At 46.0% G+C, this 20,888-nt stretch overlaps 2 protein-coding genes across 2 annotated transcripts in view; one reads left to right on the plus strand and one right to left on the minus strand.

Moving 5' to 3' along the window:
* Nucleotides 1-901: 901 nt before the first annotated feature.
* Nucleotides 902-5,086, minus strand: CCN1 (cellular communication network factor 1). Its single transcript, XM_077333131.1, has 5 exons — nt 3,615-5,086; nt 3,086-3,299; nt 2,351-2,698; nt 1,943-2,145; nt 902-1,824 (listed from the first exon to the last, which is right to left on the minus strand). The coding sequence occupies exons 1-5, from the start codon at nt 3,672-3,674 to the stop codon at nt 1,525-1,527; spliced, it is 1,125 nt and encodes a 374-aa protein (XP_077189246.1). The 5' UTR covers nt 3,675-5,086; the 3' UTR covers nt 902-1,524.
* Nucleotides 5,087-6,038: 952 nt separating this feature from the next.
* The window catches only part of DDAH1 (dimethylarginine dimethylaminohydrolase 1), a 162,406-nt gene continuing 147,556 nt past the window's right edge, over nt 6,039-20,888 (plus strand). Inside the window, exon 1 of the mRNA XM_077333133.1 lies at nt 6,039-6,220. Coding sequence (XP_077189248.1) covers nt 6,059-6,220 — 162 coding nt within the window. The 5' untranslated portion in view covers nt 6,039-6,058. The remainder of the gene's footprint in view (nt 6,221-20,888) is intronic.

Here is a 20,888-nt window from a genome sequence, read left to right on the forward strand (position 1 = left end):
TGAGTTAAAATGGGCATCCTGTTTACAGCATTTGGGTATTCAGAGCTCTAATGTCTCAGTACAAAAAATATGGCTAAAAACTACTAATAGATCTAGTCTATCAATTTGTCTGATTGTTGTTTTTTTAAACCACTTAAGCTCTTATCATAAGGACCTTTGTCTTTATTATGCCACCATAAATTTGCGGAAGGAATGGTTAGATTCATCTGATATTATACAAGCAGACAAGTTGGTTGCAGCCATGTCAGCCTTCCAGTTTGCTTGTTTGGATAATCTAGTTATTGGTCTCCACTGAAGTTGAACTATAGGGGAAAATACAGAGGAAAGGAAAAAGCTAGCTGCTTAGTCTACTAAGAGTATTGAAAATTCTTAGTATTTTCCTTTCCTTCAATAGCCTGTTTCCTTTTAAACACTGCAATATAGGATACATTGCTTCAAGCTCATGAGAGTTCAGTGAAAGGAAACTACCTTCTGAAAGTACTGGGAATATTTTCATTTTACACAGAAATGAAATATCGTGGGGAGATGACTGTAGAAATTACAATATTGATTAACCTTCCCATTTGTATATCTCTTGTAGTGAATACATGGCTAGCATATCATCTTTATAAAATGCAATATTCTTATCATTGAAAAATGGGCCTGAAATAAACATAACTGTATGTTTATGGGGATTAGGGACATTTTATCCCAGTGTTTCAGCAATCACTGGCACTACAACCTAGGTAAAGCTAATGTTAACTGCACTTCAAAATAAGCCTTAAATCTTATTCATTTCAGTAAATATGCTCTACAGTAAGTTAACTTAAATTTTCTAAGATATGGCACGATTTCAGAGTATCACAGGAGAAATCTTGTGTGCTCCTGCTGTCCAAAACCAAGCTGAATCATAGTAAAGGAATTAGGTAAATATTTCTTTATTAAATGATTAATTCCATAAATAAATTCTCTTAATTCATTGAATATAAAATTAAATCATTTACAACTTATTCCAGTATTAGGGATTGTTTCCTCCAAAAAAGCTACATTTTGATAAATAAAATATTCAGCTTTAAAGCCCACCAATTTCTGTTTGCGGGTATGAATTCTATAGCTGGTACCTATAGCTGCCAGAGATGAGAACTCCAAGAGCGCCCACCTTAGGAAGGAATGTAACCTTCAATGAAAGTTTGGAACAACAACAAATATGTGATGTTATACTGAACAGTAGAGAACTGAAGGTTTTCATATCCAGGACAGACAAACAGACAAACGTATAAACAATCAGTTACAAACAGAAATCAGTAATCATGAAAGTGCTCCAAAATGAAGCAATAAGATTGCTCCAGTATTATGAAGCTTTAAGTATGCTCAAACTGTTGCATTAGTATCCAGTTGCACAGTGCATTCTTGAGTCTCAAGTGTTGCCCTCCCATGGGCAAAAGCAACACTTCCATCAGAGTTCATTTTCCCCACTGTTGTTACTTCAAAAAAGTTTTAAAAACAACCACCAAGCCTCTGGCTGAAGCCTGCCCACATCACAACTTAGTCCCTAAATTTGTGGATATCATTGAATAGCCGGTAGTTAGGGTAGGCCTCGTTTGCATGGGGACAATTGTAGTTGCATCTGCAAGACTGGATCATCATAACATTCTTAGTGAAGGTCTCTCCATCGTCACAGCGAAAACGGATCTTGACAGTCCTGGTCTGCTGAGGAGTGCAGCATCTGCTGTCCACACATGAGCCGCAGTATTTGGGACGGTACTTCTTCACACTGGAGCATCCCGCATAAGTGAACTTCACTGGAGCTTGGGATTTTCTGGTCTTTGTGCATTTCTTTCCCTTCTGAAAGGAAGAGATCAGAAACAGGGTTAAAATAAGACTCCTGCCCTATAGCCACCTGCCACCCAGAATGATTCTGAGAGGAAAAGGATAGGAAGATGGCAAGGGAGGGGCTATTTACCTTTAAGGAGTCATAGCTAGGCTGCCCACATGGCCTCACTTCACATATCCTGGTTTCTTTGACTAGTCTGCAGTCCGGGTTATCGTTGGTGACTCTGGTGGAGACACCAGTCCCACAAGTCTTTGAACACTGGGACCATGAGGTTGTTTGCACAATGCATTTTGGATTCTCAAATGAGTGGCTGCGTGGCTCCGAGTCAAAGGCTAGAAAGAAGAGAGGAAAAAGAAGGGCCTCCTGTGAGTTTCTTGTGCTTTGGGGCTCTTTGGTGTCTTTCTCCCCCGCCCTTCTCATCAGCATGCAGAGCAAAGCACTGTAGACATTCCGGCAGATAATCCCTCCACTAAAGACATTCCAGCAATAACCCTCCCCTTCCACGGGGAGGACAACATAACCCTGATGTTAACTCACCAGGTAGCATCTTCAGCCTCCCCTTCACAATGGCTATCAGCTCATTGTTCCTGGTTAACTCCCCTTCTGAAGCATCCAGACCAAATTCTTTGCCAAAGAAACCTTCCAGCTCCTCCAGGGCATCTTTGGAGTCGTCACAGACCCATTCCTCGCAGCACTGGCCGGGGACTTTCACCAGCCTTGGGTTAGGGCAGCCCAAGTTAGGAAGGGAGAGTTCTTGCGGACACAGCGGGATACAGCCCACAGCTCCATCGATGCATGTGCACTGGTGCTTGCAATTGGGCTGAAAACTTTCTCCATTCTGATAAATTCTGGAGTTGTATTCACAGGGTCTCCCTTCGGACTGTGCTGGAACCAGAGAGAGAGAGGAAGAAGACATAAGCGAGGCCCAAGGCTGCTAAAACAGGGTGGGTTTTTTTCCTGCTGTAAAATTCAACTTATGGTAAAGTTCCATACAATCCCCAGGAGCTCTAGACTAGAACAATAAGTTAGTCAGGAATCACTTTTCCTTATGCGCTGTTAGTGCAGCCCAGGCACAGTGAATTGCATTCCAGACTGCTGAAGTCATAGGCCCTTCTGCCAATCTACCAACAACAAAGCATCACCATACATGGGCTCAAAATTACTAAACTTTGCCGCTACACAGACTGACTGGTTGGTGTTGAGGCAATTTATGCATATTCTCAAGCGCGCGCACACACACACTTTGAGGCAGCCAAGCCACAAGCTTCTTACCTCTGCAGATTCCCTTTGGAGCTGTGGAACTGGCGCCGAAATTGCATTCCAGCCCCTTGGTGTGATCGCAAGGCTGCGTCTTGCTACAGTCCTCGTTGAGCTGTTTGGCGCAGACTTTACAGCATCTACAGCCGTCCAGAACCAGACCGACTCCCGGGGCACATCTTGGGACCTCCAGAGGACACTGGCAGGCAGAGGGGCAGGAAGAAAGGGCCTGGGGAGGAGGAGGAAGAAAGGCAGGCGTTGAGGAGAGAGAGACGCTATGCTGGGCTAGACGGAAAATGAAAGACAGCCTTGCTGCCCCTGAATCCTTCCAGACACGTTGCTCTGGATGGTCACCACTTTGGTACTTTCTACGTTTCTAGTGACTCTATCGGCCACACATACATGCAGAATCTCTCCCTCCGGCTGGACAAGATTCCCTTTAATTCTGCTGAGGCTAGCACACGACCCACAATGTGTACATGCATTTGATACCTCACCACCCACCCCCAAGTAATAACAGGGTCAAAACAAAATCCAGACCTACCGTATGCGCTAATTGAAGAAGGGCAAGAGCCAGGACGAAGTGGGCCATCTGATAGTTCATCGTTGCTGTTCACGGCAGAACGTCTGGGTTCCCCCCCTTCTCGCTCCCAATTCAAACCGGAGGAAAAAAGCGCCTGAACAACTCCCCTGCCTCCAAAAATTGCAAGGCTTGGGGGAAATTACTAAACTCTGCCGGCGGTTGTGAAAAGAAGTCCTGCAGAGGCTACGAAGCGGCCGTCGACTTGCTTTTCGGAGCAATGGGGGAGAGTGGAGGGAAAAAGAGACTGCCGTCCCTGCTCTCGGCGCTCTGCGTTGCGCTGCTCGGGGATCCCGTCGCCGTCTGAGGAGGCGCTGAGCGAGAGCAGCTGCTTATATGCCGAGTGGCGGCCGCCGCGTGCAGCAGCTGCACTGACGTTGAGCGTTCCAGAATTCTAAAGCATCAGGAATTCTAAAGCATCTCAGGAATGTTTTCTTGGCGCGGTTTCCATCCAAGCTCCTCCCTGTCTAAGTTGCAGTTTTGGTGGGTGTTTTTTTTCCCCTTCTTTTTTTCTTTTGGCCTCCACAAAGCAGGTTCTCCCTCCCTTTCCAACGGTTTAAACAATAATACTTTACAACTACGCCTCTTTTATGTAGAAAAGAAATGTTTCAACCATTTCTCTTCTCGCTCCTCCCTGCCCCCCCCAGCCCGAAAACTTGCCGCTTGCATTTGCTAAATAGTTTATATGCTATTCAATATTAGAAGAGAGAGGCGCGGGGGGGGGATAGTCATGCATATCGGCTAGACAGTCGGATCTGATCCAGTGCTAAAATGAAAGGGTGTATCCCAAACTAATACCCAGATGGCGCAGTTTAAACTTTTTATGAATGGGGCATGTGCAAAAGAAACGACTCCCTGTTATCTGGAGGCGTTCCAGTGAGGGAGGGGGGGGGCGTCTTGTCCCCTAAATTCTACCTTCGTTACATGGTCACCTTGATCTTGGCACTTAAGTTCCAGCTTTTCAAGATCACGTGGAGCAAAATGAGGGGTAGGGGCGGTCTCCTGCTACGATAATGATCTTACCTTACCCTATCCGCTTTTCACTCCTGAGTGGCTCAAATGCTACAACTGTGTGCCCGTCCATCGCTGCAAGTTTCTCCCCTTCCCTTCCATCACTGCCCAGGAAAGGTAGCACGCGTGCTGGAGCTTCTTTTGCAACAACTCCATTCAGCGCCCCAGGGACACAGGCGGCTCCTCTGTATGATCTTCGCCTTTGCGCGATGATCATTAAACTCTGAACGGGGTGCAAATGTGTAGAAAGGGATGAAAATAATCCTGCCAGGCCCATTTCCTTCTATTTTGGACGCTAGAGCTGTTTTGCCGAATTCAGGAGGATCGGAGAGCTTCCTAAGAAGAGGGATCTCCTTTAAATGAGAGATACTGTGGAAGTCGTTCCTGTGCAACAGTGAACTCTCAGTGACCTTCTACCTAACTTGGACTGATAAGGAATTAAAATAAACAGCGTCTGAATTGCATATTGTAAACGCAGTGGGGGATTCGAAGGAAATTCGTTTATTAACTTCTGGAGAAATTATTACAATTTCGAAACTTGCACAGAAACTTTTTGTGGGATGTTTGTGTCACATAGATCAAAAGTCCAATAGGGACTTTTATTACTGCCTAGAAGACAAACACGTTGGTAAAGATGGGATCCATTTTTTCAGGCCTGTAAGTACTGGTGGGTTTACAGCCACTGTTTTGCAGCCTGGTTTCAGGGGCTGTACTATTTACACCTACAGTTAAGTCTCTTTAATAACGTTTCTATTTTTTGGGGGTGGGGGGTGTTTTTGGCTTCTATTGTGGCGTCTTTCAGTTCGACTTCATGGCTGTAAGTATTTCCAGATGGTGATTCAGACACCAGACGTAACAATATTTCCATATTTGGTAGAGCAGTAGCCTGCATTTTCCACATTTTTCTGTTCTGTTATCCAACCACAAAGCATTCTTGACAGCTTTAGATGTTAAATATAGACTTTACTTTTGTTCCCAGGGCAGGAAATTCTTTGGAATTCCTGGTGTGCGTGAGTGAGGGTATCTCCCCCTTCTTCCTTGTGCAATCTGCCTATTATGGAGTGGGAGAAAGGAGAAGAGGGGGCAATAAATTGTGTTTGATCTGTGAATGCAAAATAACACACACTTCCCTTGTGAAATGAGAGTCTGGCTGCCCAAGGAGGTTACTTGCGATAAGGCTGTATGCCCATTCTAAGGGTGCTGCTGTTGTTTTTGACGTTATTGTTCCAGTTAGGTAATTTGTGTCAGAGCCTTAATTTGCTATAGGTTTTTAATGATGAAAACCTGCTCAGGAGCGGAGCACTTTTGCACAACCTATAGCAGGCTAATGGGGGGGGGGGGAGGGGAAAGCAATGAGATCAACCTGGCTGACTACCACGTCCATACGGTTTGCGTATATGTGCTACTTTCGCAGAGGGTGGCCACTCAGGGGAGGGGAACAAACCCCTGGCCAGCCCTACCGCTGGAGGACGAAAAACCCAGACGGCTCGTCGCCTGCTCTTTCCCACCGCGTAAAAGGGGCGCAGACAGAGAGGGAAGGTCCGACGACGTATTTCAAGGTGAGCATTGCTCCCGGGGTCTAATGGGGAGGAGGGGGAGCTCTGCATCCCATGGAGATGGTGGCCGTGGGGTTTATGGGTGTATATAAAATGGGCTAATAAGCAGCCTTTATGAATCTTACAGGAGCTGTAAATATTATAGGGTTCCCCCTCCCTTTTAGGGGAAGGGAGTTGGGGTGTCTCTAGCCAAAGAGGCGCTGGCAATGGAAAAGGTGGGCCATTATAATGGTCCCTGTGTCTTCCACTGAAGCCCCAGCCCGCATGTTGTATTAGTGGGGCTTCCACAAACACGGGTTTGTTTTCCTTCACAAACTCGGTGCCTTTTCAAGCCGCCTCCAGAGTCCAGACCCCTCCCGTGGTAGTAACGGATAAAGCCCCCGTCTTTGGGGGGTTTATCTGGAGAAAATTCATCCATCAGTTCTGTTACCACCACCCCCTTTCAAAAAATGGGGAAACCATGTCAGTTCACGAAGCTGCCAAAAAGGAGCTGAGACGAATATCAAATAATTGTTTATCAATCAACCCAATCCTACAAGCTCCTTCCAAACGGGTTTGACAGGCCCTCCCCTCCCCGCGCAAGAAACTGGGACGCTGAAAGACCTGCTAGCTTAGCCCCTTGAACGCCACAGTCGTGGCCCATTTTGACAGGCGGAGGGGGAGGGGAGGGAGAGGGCTTGTGTGTGAAAGAGGCGGCTTTTAGCGTTTGTGGCAAAAACGGAGGCAGAAAGTGCAGACTGCGCCCGCTTCCCTCCAAAACTGCGCCTTGGCCTGCGTTGCGCTGATGTTGTGCCGCCTACCGGCGGGGGAGCAAAAGGGGACCCTTGCCTGGCCTCCCTTCGGCAGCCCGGAGGGGAATGCGAATTACCGTCGCCAACATTATTTCCGGCTCTAACAAAACAAACTCCCGAGGTTTTCCAATCCCCATCCATATTTGGTGAAAGTCTTCAAGGCCCTCGTCATCATCCGCCACTGACGACGCTGCAGCTGCAGGGCAGGCGTGGCCGCTAGGCTCAGTTTAGCAAGCGGAGCTCGGGGGCCCTTGACCCGCATTCCAAAGATCCAGGTCACTCGAGAATCTCTGGGCATGTGCTCAGTCGCTTCCTCAGCTGGGGAGGAGATGGCCGGCCGGGGCTTTCCTCCCTCCCTCCCAAGGTCTCCCAGTTTAAGTGTCCTAAGGAGCCCCTTCAGCATGCCTCTCCTGCTAATCGGGCCAGCTGAGTGAAGAAGCGTTTGGTGCAGCTGAATCCCGGGGGTGAGAGGCCCTCGGCAGGAGGAACGCCCTCGCTTATCGGCTAGTCAAGAAGGTGGAGGAGAGTAATCCAAACAGTTGTTTTCTGTCAAGAGTACTGCCCAAGAGTACTTGCGTGGAAGCAACTGGGATCTTTGTGCGGACCCCAGTCAAGCAGCATACAGCCCTGGCAACGCGCACAAAAAACTCTTGCAATGGTGTGCTCATAACAACTCCGTGAACTAACCATCATGCTGTAGCCCAGGATCTGGGAGGCCCCAGGTTCAAATCTCCAGTTTCCCATGGAGGCTTGCTAGGTGATCTTTGGCTGACTGCACTCTTCCTCAGTCTGATTGTTGCAAGAATAAAATGCAGGAGTTCTGGCTTCCCAAATGGGAGAAAGGCGGGGTACAATAAAGTAAAACAGTATTGCCCTTCTAAATATATTGAAATCATTATGAGGTTAGTGTGTTCAGGACTGTACTAAAGGCATATTGCACTAAAAGGCACACTTGACCACAAGTTTTTTTGGGGGTTGGGGATTACTGTTCTTGTCTATAGAATGGCAGTTTGAAAGCATTTTTTCCAAGGGCTGTCCCTGTTTTTTTCTGCTGGTTAACTACTGGCAGATTCTATACCTGAATGCTACAGCAGTTGTAGATGCCTACACACAATGCTACTTGGATTCTTCTGCCCACATTTGCCATCCTGATGACCCCATTGTTTTGGTGGATTACAGAAATAGTATCTCTGCCATAATAAAATAAGATAGAGGAACAGGGGAAAAAGGAGATAAACTTGATAAAATCAACTTGTGCCAATTTTTTTCTTCTAAGGGAGCTCGTAATTTCTTTCACTACTCTATTTTTTTATTTCTGAGTATTAATAGAATAGAAATTTGATTACAGTTTGCACCAGGCATATAACAGAGGGTTTATTTCTGAGTATTTCCCTGCCAGATATTCATCAGTTAACTTGCAATGCACAGTAGCCAACAACTGTAACCCCATTCTGAAGGGCAATGGTCCCCAACCCCTGGTCTGGGGACCGGGACAGGTCTGTGGATCAGTTGGTACTGGGCCGTGGCTCCTCCTCTTCCTGCTGGCAGCACTCCCCAGTGGGCAGTGGGAAGTCAGGGGTGCCGGCAGGAAAGCAAGCAGAGCAGGGGCTCAAGCAATGGCGACGTCCCTCCGCAAAAGACTACCTCCCCCCCCCGGGCCTCAGTAAAATTGTCAAGCGTTGATCGGTCCCCAGTTATAAAAAGGTTGGGGACCACTGCTGAAGGGAACCTATGAAGCAGTCTGCAAGCTAAATGTGAAAGAGTTAAATCCAGGGGCTACGTGCATTCAGTTTGAATGCAGGTTTCCCTGTGAACATTTCACAGATGTTTTTTCTGTTATAGCCCAGTTTTTTAAAATCTTGTACCTTAGAGAATGAAATTGCTTTTCTAGATTCATGTTAAAAAGGAAGACTGAAAGCACTGGAACAGGCAAATATTGCAGGTCATTCTTGCCTGATTAAGAGAGGATTGTTAACTTGTCCCCCCCCCCTCTTTCAGACATCAAATCTAGCTGTTTCTGATTGAAATCTTTAAGGTTTCTTCTCCATAAACTAGATATATGAATGCAGACAATTCAGTCCTTTTTATTTCATTTTGATAAGAATACTTTTGCCTAAGGAAGAGTATTGCGAAGTGAACTTTAGTATGGCTGCAGCCGCTGTTAGTGCATGTAGAAGTTTTACCTCTTACTCCAATTCCAGCCTTTTATGACTCCTGCTACCTTCATTCCATTGGTTCCAGTACTTTTCCTCCATACTTTGGTGGGCAAAATTCGCCAATCACAGGCTTCTTCCCCTCTTGGACAAGATAATGTACCCTTGTAATTGCAGCAGCAGTAAGCAGAGTGGAAGTGCAAAGCTTAATGTTGCCATCCAGTTCTGCCCCCTCCACAGTAGATGAATGTAGAGTGTCCATGTAGAAGAAGAGTTGGTTTTTATACCCCACTTTTCACTATCCACAGGACTCTGGCTTCCTTCCACTCAACAGACATGCTGTGAGGTAGGAGGAAACACTGACAGAACTGCTCTGTGAGAACAGCACTAACAGGACTGTGACTATCCCAAGGTCACACAGCTGGCTACATGTGGAGGGGTGGGGAATCAAATCCAGCTCTCCAGATTAGAGCTGCCGCTCTTAACCACTGCACAAAGCTATAGAGTAGGAGTCATCATGTTGAAGTGATTAAGAGTGGTAGACTCTAATCTGGAGAACTAGATTTGATTCCCCATTCCTCCTCATGAAGCCTGGTGGGTCACAGTTCTCTCACAAGGTGCCTTTTGTAAGGAGAAGAAGGGAAGGCAATTATACATCACTTTAAGACTCTTCAGGGTAGAGAACAGTGGAGTACAAAGACTAACTCCTCATTCTTCTCTTCTTCAAATGGGTGCTCCATCCACAGCTGTCCCACCATCTCCCTTTCAAGTTGCGCCCATAGCCTTCATCCAGATGTTCAGGATATTGTAAGGGCTCCCTGCTGCTCATCTGGAGAAATATTCTTGTGCTAGACTGAAATGAATTTCAAGGGGCTTCTAGTTCCAATCTCTATCCTATGTAGGAAAAAGGTAATTTCTGTAAAGCGTCTCTGAGGTAAACCTGGCCATTCTTTTACAGCCCTGTTGGCTCCTTTGCAGCCTTCCAAGAACATTAGTCCAGAGTGTTATTTCCAAACACTGCAGTTCCCTAATGCATTAAACTGTGGCTTTGCCTCTAAATCTATACAGGAAATTCACATTTCTCAGTATGGCTGAATTTCCCATGTCTGGCTTTTTGGCACCAGTTGCTTGCCAAGTTTGTGTTACTTTATCTTGAACAGAGCCTTTCAACTGCAGTCCCTCTTCTTAGCTATTTGTGGCTCATGTGGCAGGGCAGGGCATAGTGTGTCCTGCCATGCTGTACTTGCACAGAAGCCTGCAGTGGCTTGTACAGGCTGCATAATATCACTTCCTGCCAGCGGAAGTTACTGTAGTCCTCAGTGCAAACACAGCATTGAAATATTTGACTATATAAACGGAAGCTTTCCCTGTCTCTTTAGCTGTCCTGTCCTGGGTAGGACAGGAGTGCACTCCTGGTTGGACTGTGATGGGCTTCCCCTGCATTTGAATTTATGCCCATTGGTCTTCTAAGTTTCCTGTTTTCATTCAAGGTCATAGCTCAGCTGAGGAAAGTCTGCCTAGGCTAAGTTTGTTCCTTGAAATGAAAGTCCTTAAAATATGTCCAGATTTTAAAATGGATGGCAGGGTTGTCAAAATAATGTTTTAATTAACAACAGAAGGCCTTTTGTGTTCTTGATTTTCCCGTATCCCTGTTTGTGGATTCCTGTAAAGGTCTATTTTTTTTTCTTCTAATTTTTCACTTTCCAGTTTCTTCTCTTGCTACGCCTTTTCTGTATTCAATATTTTTGCTTACCTTAGAATGGGCCTCTTCTGCTGCCTCTGCCAGACCACTGGTTCCTGTAGTCCTAAATCATCCCTTCAGTAGTAAATGTCTCAGTTCCGTGACTCATAAGGGAGGTGAAAAGCTGGGGGGTAGGGGGAGAGTTTCAGTGAAACATGGAAATGCATAGAGAAGTCAGCAGAACCGAAATATGACCTCAATATTTAATGTCCAAGTGGTTTCAGGTTTTCACTTCCTCAGTTTTCCCAAAACTAATGCAGTACTCTTCAGGAATAAACAGACAAATCTATATTCCCTCTGCAACACCTGTACAAGCGTGTCTTTCAAGAGCAGTTCTTGAGACCTTAAGAACAAGGAAGTGTTTTCATCTCTTTTTGCTCTGCAAATAACTTTGCATAGCTCATGGTTCACTTTAACTTCAAAGTCTTCCTGCAGGAGCAGTCCAAAGTATCCTCTCTCCACAAAACTAAAACCCAAATGTATGTAGATGACACACAGCCTACCTTATTGGCAATCCATAGGTGTAGCCACCCAATAGGGAGCCTCTATTGTCCCATGGACAGCCAGTGGTGAGTCTGCCACCAGCGGACCCCAGCTGCCTCCTCCTTTTCCTTCTTCCACTCGGAAGAAGAGCAGGCCCACTCTGCCGGCCCACCTCAAAAAGGTAATCTGGGCAGAGAGCAGCATGGCTGGCTGGGAGGGAGGGAGGGAGGAGGCTCAAGCAAACACAGGCCCCTTAGAGCCCAGGCCAGCCTCTATGGCCAGCTGCCCACCTGAGAACCAGAGGGGTGGGAGGCACAGGAAAGACCACCCAAAGGCCCCATAGGGCCCAGGGGGACCTTGGTGCCCTCTTACATGTGCCTTCTGGGGTGGCAGAGCCATGGGAGACCTAGAAAAGGCTGCACACAGGTCCTATGGGGCCTGGGGCAGCCTTTTGATGCTTCAACACCTGCAGTCCCAAACTGAGTTGAGAGGGTGGGAGGTGCAGAGCCAGGTCATCATGGGAGGCCTGGGCTAGGAAGGAGGCCTTCGGGGAGGCATGCTGCCTACCTGTCTGAGACAGGGTGGGGGAAGGGGTGGAGGGAGGGCACAAAGGCCTGATCCCACACAGCAAAATTGCTGGCCTTCTGCTCCTTACTTCCCTGTCGTCCCAGGAACCCGAGATGATGGGGATGGATGGAGGGTGGGTGGGGGAAGGGCTCAGTCCTCCCTGCGACAAGGCCTGGTGGCATGCCGCGCCTTCCTTTCATGCCTTCTGCCTTGCTTTATTCTTCCCCACTTCTCTTTTTTCTGTGTCCTTCCTTTTTAATTCCCTTCCCTTCTGTCCTCTCTCTCCCCCTCCCTCTTTCTTTTTCCTGTTAACTTCCTTTCTTTCTGCTTTTTTCATTTTTCTGCCTTCCTGCCCACCCACCTCCTTTCTCCCTCCCTTCCTGTTTTTTTTTTTAATTTATTTTTATCATTTGTCTAAATTCTTTTTTTTTCTGCCTTTCATTCTCTCTCCCTCCTGATTTTCTTACCTGTTTCTTTTCTCAAATTTTTTCATTCCTTCTGTCTAATATCTTTCCCTTAACTTCCTAATTTCTTCTCTCTCTCTCCTTTCTTCCCTCCCTTTTCCCCTTTACTGACTTCCACCTGTTTTCTCCAGAGGAACTGGTGCCTGGAGGTCACTTGGAGGTTGGCAACCCAGCTGGCTGCATGTGGAGGAGAAGTGGAGGAATCAAACCTGGCTCTTGAGATTTGAGTCTGCTAATCTTTAACCAAGAGCCTCTTGTGGCGCAGAGTGGTAAGGCAGCCGTCTGAAAGCTTTGCCCATGAGGCTGGGAGTTCAATCCCAGCAGCCGGCTCAAGGTTGACTCAGCCTTCCATCCTTCCGAGGTCGGTAAAATGAGTACCCAGTTTGCTGCTGGGGGGTAAACGGTAATGACTGGGGAAGGCACTGGCAAACCACCCCGTATTGAGTCTGCCATGAAAACGCTAGAGGGCGTCACCCCAAGGGTCAGACATGACTCGGTGCTTGCACAGGGGATACCTTTACCTTTAATCTTTAACCACTTCACCATACTGGATCTCAAGATCAAGTGAGGGTAGGTGGAGGAGGACCAGCAACCAGGAGGCCAGAGTGCAGGTGTATGTCCTAGAGCCCGTTGTATTCCTGGATGCATCGGGATTTGCCCCTAAGAATCTGTCTAGCCACTGCTTAAAGACTGCAACTGAGGGGGGTTTCACCACCTTCCTAGGCAGCCAATTCTACTGCTGAACTACTCTGACTGTGGACATTTCCCTCCTGATATCTAGCTGGTACCTATCTTCACATATTTTAAACTGCAGATTGTATATTCTGCTGCCAACAGCAACCGCTCCCTGCCCTCTAAGTGATAACGCTTCAAAAACTTAGCAATCATGTCCCCTCTCAACCACCCTTTCTCCAGGCTGAATATCCCCACATCTCTCAGCCTTTCCTCATAGGGTCTGGTCCCCAGGCCCAGGATCATCCTCATCATTCTCCTCTGCACCCTCTCAATTCTGTCCATGTCCTTTTTGAATTGAGGCCTCCAGGCCTGCACATAGAACTCCAGGTGGGGTCTGACTAATATAGTTTACAGCAGGACTGTGACATCTTGCAATTTTGATGTGATGCCTCAGTTGATACAGCCCTAGGCTGCATTTACCTGCTTTACTGCCACATCACAGTCTGCTTATTTGTCCACTTCTCCATCATGGTCAGATCTTGTCTTCTGGGGTGTTTTCCCAACTTGGGGTCTCTTCCCAATTTGGTGTCATCTGCTGATTTAATGAGTAGTTCCTCCACCCCCTCAACTCGATCATTGATAGAAATGTTGAAAAGTACTGAACTGAATACCAAGCCCTGTGTCACAACACTGTGCACTTCCCTCCAATCTGATGAAATACCATTGACAACTACTCTTTGGTTGCAGTCATCAACTGAATTTTCATGATCTAGTATGCCCATTACTCAGTCAAAGAAGAACAGCAGGTTCATCTGTTGAAGACAAATCCATGTTAACTTCCCTGATCAACAAATTGTCCTTCAGATGTTTGAGGATTGCCCCCTTTAAAATCTGCTCAATTATCTTCCCTGCAACTGACCTGTAGTTTCCTGGGTTGTTTCTCCTCCCCTTTTTGAAGATTGGGATAATCAGAGAGGCCACTTGGTGTAGTGGTTAGGAGTGCCCACTTCTAATATTGCGTTTGATTCCCCGCTCCCCCACATATAACCAGCTGAGTGACCTTGGGCTTGCCACAGCACTGAGAAAGCTGTTCTGACCGAGCAGTAATATCAGGGCTCTCTCAGCCTCACCCACCTCACAGGGTGTCTGTTGAGGGGAGAGGGAAGGCGATTGGAAGCCACTTTGAGACTCCTTCAGGTAGAGAAAAGTGGCATATAAGAACCAACTCTTCTTCTTCATAACATTCACTCTCCTTTAGTCTTCTGGCACATCTCTAGTGCTCCATGAGGTCCTGAAGGTGATGAACAAATGTTCTGCAAGCTCTCCAGAAAGTTCTTTAAGCACTTTTGGGTACATGCCATTTGGCCTAGGGGACTTGAATTCATTCAGTGTAGCCAGGTACGTCTCAACAACTTCTCTGCCCATGTCAACCTGCCATCCACACACTATGCCTAGCCTACTACCATCCCTAGATGTGCCATTAGTATTCTGGCAAAACAGAGGCAAATCAGGTACCAAGACTTTCTATTTTCTATCTGTCCTCTGTCGGAGTCTCTCCATCTTCACCCAACAGTGGACGTATTCCCTTATTTATCTTATGTTTGCTCCTTGTTACAATGGGCTTCCCTGGTCAGTCTCAGCTCACTCCCAGCTTTGGCCTATCCTGCAAATATTCTTCTTTAGAGGTCTATCTTGAACATTTACTTTTTCTTCCTTCACTCCTCCTGAAGTTCTCTGTTCATCTAAATAGAATTCTTGGATCCCCCACCATGTTTCTGCTTAGCTGGAGTAATCATGACTTGGGTATGCAATAGCTCTTGTTTATGGAGAGCCCATCCACCACATGCTCCTTTCTCTTCCAGAATTCTTGTCCACAGGATGACTCTCCATCATGTATCTGACACCCTATGAAAGTCTAATATACATGCCTGACTATGAACTTCCTTGGCCCCACATCTCAGTAGTAGTTCTAGGAAGACATGGTCAGTCCCTCCCCCCAAGTATATGACAACATGGCTCAATTCAGACAGAACTCAAAGATGTGGTTAATTTTAACTGTGGCTAGGATGTGAAACCCAAAATTTAGTTGTCAGATAATTGCTTAAATTTGTCTTTCTTCCTCAAATGCTGGTTTTATCACTTTCACTCTGTAGCAAAAAGAGCAGTGCCAGGGACCAAGCCAGAATTAAACCAGGATGTGTTCACACCCTGAATCCACAGTTAAGACTAGCTGTGGTTAATAAACCACCTTGATATCATGGCTTCTTGGTTTGATGGAGCCTAACTAACCGAAGTTAGAGACCTGCATTTAGATAAACACACTAACCACAAATTTAATTAAACAGTGATGTTGTGTGATGTTTGAACTGAAATAATTTTATCATTCCTCATGTCCCCTCAAGAAGCCTGCTGGTTAACCTTGGGCCAGTCACAGTTTATGTAATTAATATATATGTTGTGATCTACCCTGAGTCCACAGAGATAGGGCTGAGTAGAAGCTTAAATAAGTAGTAAATAAATATATTCACGTTGGTAGTATGCGACAAGAAAGTACTTGATTTTCCTTATGCTTATTTGCAACATGCAAAGTTATGAAAAGTAGTAGTAATGCAGCCTGTGGGATCTAGTATGGTAGAAAGGAGAGAAGGGGAACTGAGTGTGAATACTGATTTGCTGAAAAACCATAAAGCAGCAGCAGGAGAAGAATAAAGTTGCCATCCTCCAGGTGGGAACTTGACAAAGCCTTTTGGTATTAGTTACCTAAAAAGACTTTGAACTTTCAGTAGTGCTTTATTGTGTCACCATTGTCATTCCTTTTGTTCTTCATCTGCATCTTCCAGTTGGGGCCCGGAGTTCTCCTGGAATTATAACTGATCTCCAGGCTACAGAGATCAGTTCCCCTACAGAGAATGGCAGCTTCGGAAGGCAGACTCTAAGGCAGGGGTAGTCAAACTGCGGCCCTCCATGCAAATGCTGGCAGAGGCTCATGGGAATTGTAGTCCATGGACATCTGGAGGGCCGCAGTTTGACTACCCCTGCTCTAAGGCATCCCCTTTCCTCCCCCAAACTAAGTGCTATCAGGCTTTACCCCCAAATCTGCAGGAATCCAGAGTTTGCAACCCTAGATATAGCACTATAGGCATGAATACCGTTAGTTAGAAAATGTACATGCTCCATTTCCTGAGGCTTGCTCAAGGTAGGTCATGGATGACAACCCATATCACTATTAAATCAAACATTAAAACTATATTACATGGTCTAAAATAAGAAGAAGAAGAGTTGGTTCTTATATGCAGCTTTTCTCTACCCGAAGGAGGCTCAAAGCGGCTTACAGTCGCCTTCCCATTCCTCTCCCCACAACAGACACCCTGTGGGGTGGGTGAGGCTGACAGAACTCTGATATCACTGCTCGGTCAGAACAGTTTTATCAGTGCCGTGGCGAGCCCAAGGTCACCCAGCTGGTTGCATGTGGTGGAGCGCAGAATCGAACCCGTCATGCCAAATTAGAAATCTGCACTCCTAACTACTACACCAAACTGGCTCTCTATCCATATAGCAGCCCTTGCGCTAGGAGAAGACCATAAAACTGCTAAAATAACGTGGAACCTTACAGTTGCAAGCCTAGGTAAAGATAAATGTTTTGGCCTAGAGCCTAAAGAACAGTAAATCTTCAAAGGGAAAGAGCATTCCAAAGACGAGGGGCCACCACTGGGAAAGTCCTGTCTCTGGTTGCTACCCTCGCCTCTGCTGGCAGGGGAACAGCATCAGGTCACAGAAAGCGTAATTACAAAGAGAGGGAAAGAGAGAACAAAAAGCATTCTGGACAGTCACTATCTGATCCCTTCCTCCTTTCCTCACTTATCCCTGACCACCACTGGTCCTCTTATCATCACAGAACAAATGGGGTTCCTTCTACCTTTCAAATCACAGGTACATAACAACCACCAACCTTAGGTTTGGACATACCTGAAGATTTGATGGTAGATCCTGGAAAAGAGGGGTTTAGGAAGGGAAATGATTTTGGTAGGGCATAATGTCATGCAGTCCACCTTCCAAATAAATTGTTTCTCCAGGAGAAGTAAAATAAATGTTTTAAATAGATAAATAATATGACTTATGTAGCCTGGAGACAAATTGCAGTTCCAGGAGATCTAGGATGTCAAACCTAATCCCAACTATTCAGACCCCTCTATAATTTGTTTCTCATATCACAGGGACCCATGACCCATCTGCTCCTGCCTGCTAATATTCCCATGTAGTATTCCCCAGGCAATTTTGCAGCTTTACGGAATCCCTGATGCGCTAGAAACTATGTGCATCAAACAATTGTGAAACAAAAATACTATGGGAATGTACATATAAGTTTGAATGTTTTTTTGCAGAAATCTAACGCATGGTGTTTGGGAAGCTGGGAATTCAGTTCTTTCCAAACACTTTGCAGTTGGTCTGCTCCAGTGTTACTGGCACTGCTGACAGCTCCTTTTTGCTTTCGTTATAGACCTGTATTTTATCAGCCTCAATTATTCAACACAATTATTTTTCTCATGCAGTGTGCTATATTTAAATATCTTTCTCTGATCTCCTAGCGTTTATATAACTCTTACATTAGTAATTTTTCTATGTGACCCAAAAACGTGTTAGGCGTTCAGAGAACAAAGGGGGAAAAAGGTGCTGTCCTCCCCAAGGAGCTTAGTATCTAATTTTACACATGACAGAACAACAAGGCCATGACAAACAATAGGAGAGATGAGGTGAAAAAGCACAAAGGATCCAGTACGCTAGGTAAGCTTCAGTCATCCATTCAGAGGCTAAAATATCACTGTGTGTGTGCGTGCGTGCACGCGTGCATGAGGTTGTGTGTGTGCAGTACAGTCAAAGCAAGGAAGGAATGAGCATGGGTCATGCTGAAACACATCAGCATTCATTCTAGATATAGTATCACAAATGGAACAACTCATATATTAATGACAACCCAAAGTCTGAGAAATAGCCTAGCTTGGTACAATTGCTGTCAATATCTCGGGCAGTTACACAGAAATATTATGCTGGCAAAGGAATTCCATCTGGAATTTATTTATGGGTTTGTACGCTAATTCTCCAGAGTCCTGCTTGAAACAGTTTGGAAATAAGGATAAATATTTATGCATCCAGAATCTGTAGGTTAACATAGTATGTTGACATACATCATCATACAACCTGAAAACAGGACCAAGTGTTTTTGATCTCTTGAATGGAAGGATTCTAAAAATTATTCATGTATTATATTGGTATACCACCCTCCCCTTGCGGCTCAGAGCAGTTTACAGAGAACATGAAAGTCATAAGATAGATACAATATAGGTTAGTGATAACAGCAATAACAAGGATAACAATAACATCCAGTAATAACGATAACTTCACTAATAATTAAGCTAACATGTCAATAGTAACCCCATAGGTTAATCAATTCAGGATTGCCCTTTGATGTGCTTAATGGGCATGTATGTGTGGGAGGAGCAGTTCTGGGGGCCCAGTAGATATTGATTTTATTGACCTCAACCAATGCCTGGTGGAGGAGCTCCATTTTGCGGGCCCTGTGGGAACTGTGTTAGCTCCAACAGGGCCCAGGCCTCATCTGGGAGCTCAGTCCACCAGGTGGGGGCCAGGACAGAAAATGATCTGGCTATGGTTGAGGTCTAATGTGCCTCTTTGGGACCAGGGATCACCAGCCCATTGGAGGTGGCAGAGCGTAGTGCACTTTGAGGGGCAAAGGCAGAGAGGCAGTCCCTCAGGCACACTGGGCCCAGATCATGTATGGCCTTGAAGGTGATTACCAAGACCTGAATCTGGGATTCAACTGGCAAATCAGTGCATCTGTTGGAGTATGGATCAGATGTGGGTTCTCCACAGTGTTCCTGTAAGAACACAGACTGCTGCTTTCTGAACCAGTTGTAGCTTCCTGATAAAGGTAGGCCCATGTAGAGTGAGTTGTAGAAATTCAATCTAGATGTGACCTTCTCATGGATCACTGTAGCTAGGTGTTCCGAGGCCAAGTAGGGCAGTGGTTCTCAACCTGGGGGTTGGGACCCCTTTGGGGGTTGAATGACTGTTTCACAGGGGTCGTGGCAGGGCGAGCGGCTTGGCTGAGGGGGCAGAGCCCTGCCACTGTTGCTGCTCCTCCTGCAGGTGCCCGTGCTCGGCTGCCAGCCGCTCCAGCGCAGCACGATCTCCCACCAGGTGCTCCAGGTGGCAGCACAGTTCGGAGGGACAAGAGGCAGAACTTAACTGAGAAACCCCAGAAAAAACAGTTTATATACAATTATAAACAATGGAACTTCACACCATTGGTCAGTTTTGGTTTAATGTCTGTGAAAGAACACTTGCTTAATTTTATGGTTGGGGGACTGTATTAAAGGGTCACAGCATTAGGAAGGTTGAGAACCACTGAAGCAGGGCATTAGTAGTTTGGCTTCATGCAGGTGGTAGAATAAACAACTGAGAGGAATTTAGAAGAAGCATTCAATGAAAGGCTTGGGGAAATAAATATGCTTTTATCTGGTACCTAACAACCTATAGGGATAAGTGTCAGGTGACCTTCAGAAAAGAGAGCATTCTTACTTGCCTTGCCTTTGGTTGGTGGAGGTACACAAAGCAGGATTTAGGAAGAAGATGTTAACTGGTGGGCAAAGTGATTCCTAATCATGTCACCTAACCCAGCATAGCTTTCAATGTCCTATTCATCGTCATGATTATAAATAGAATTTGATCTCCCTGTCACTGAACAAACATACAGCATAACTTAATTTTTGTTCTAATTCATAATATTCTATCACCTCTCTGCTCTGAGCAGTTGTCAAAACACAAAGTGATTGGGTGTGAGGTCACTATGTATCTGAAAGCCTTTCAGAGAGTGATGTTATTTGTTGATTAAAAAAATATTCTCATCAGAAACCAGGAAGTTGGATTGTGCTTTCCATTTTTATATGAGTCGTTTTATCTCTTGAGTAAAGAATGTTTGCCTTAAGCTGCAGTGCTAGCTGGCATAATTGTTGTACAGTACTGCTGTTTATTATGCAATCCAAGATGGTCTCTAGAATAGCAGTAAATTCAGTTGAGGCACCTGCACAAGTTTAGTGGTAAATTAAAGCAGTGGTCCCCAACCTTTTTATCACCGGGGACTGGTCAACGTTTGACAGTTTTACTGAGGCCCGGGGGGGATAGTCTTTTGCCGAGGGATGTTGCCACCGCCTGAGCCCCTGCTCCACTTGCTTTCCCGCCAGCGCCCCTGACTTCCTGCCACCCGCTGGGGGGGCACTGCCAGCAGCAGCTGCGCCGTGCTACGCTGAGGGGGAGCCCCAGCCATGGTGGCTGCTGGAGAGCACCAAAAGTGAGCCGGCGGCGGAGCGGCAAGGCAGCCCCCGAGGCAGCAGCTGGGGAGGAGGACGAGGAGGAGCCGCGGCCCAGTACCGACTGATCCACAGACCAGTACCGGTCCCTGGACCGGGGGTTGGGGACTACTGACTTAAAGCACATATATCACCAACTGTTTTATTTATTTGTAATTTTTAATTCCTCCTTCTCTCTTGTGTACAAACAATTACATCGCATAGCCTCTTCAGGTTACTGTTGACCATGCTTTGTCACCCATGGTATTCTAACTATCTTCTCAAATGTATTAGTAGTGTAACTGGTGTTTGGGTTTCTTTATGGTTGTTACCAATCCTGCATCATAATCAAGAAGTCCTACATCATAATCAAGAAGTCCTTTTCAGACATTGTACCTCTGTCATTTTCTCTTTTCTCATCCTGCTATTTACT

The sequence above is a fragment of the Paroedura picta genome, chromosome 4, assembly GCF_049243985.1.
Source record: "Paroedura picta isolate Pp20150507F chromosome 4, Ppicta_v3.0, whole genome shotgun sequence".
NCBI classification, from domain to species: domain Eukaryota; kingdom Metazoa; phylum Chordata; class Lepidosauria; order Squamata; family Gekkonidae; genus Paroedura; species Paroedura picta.

Coding starts and splice junctions, on each gene's coding strand:
- CCN1 (XM_077333131.1), bottom strand. CDS start 3,674: ATGAACTATCAGATGGCCCACTTCGTCCTGGCTCTTGCCCTTCTTCAA. Junction 2,699..3,085: donor TCCAAAGGGAATCTGCAGAG/GTAAGAAGCTTG, acceptor CTCTGGTTCCAG/CACAGTCCGAAGGGAGACCC. Junction 1,825..1,942: donor CTAGCTATGACTCCTTAAAG/GTAAATAGCCCC, acceptor TCTTCCTTTCAG/AAGGGAAAGAAATGCACAAA.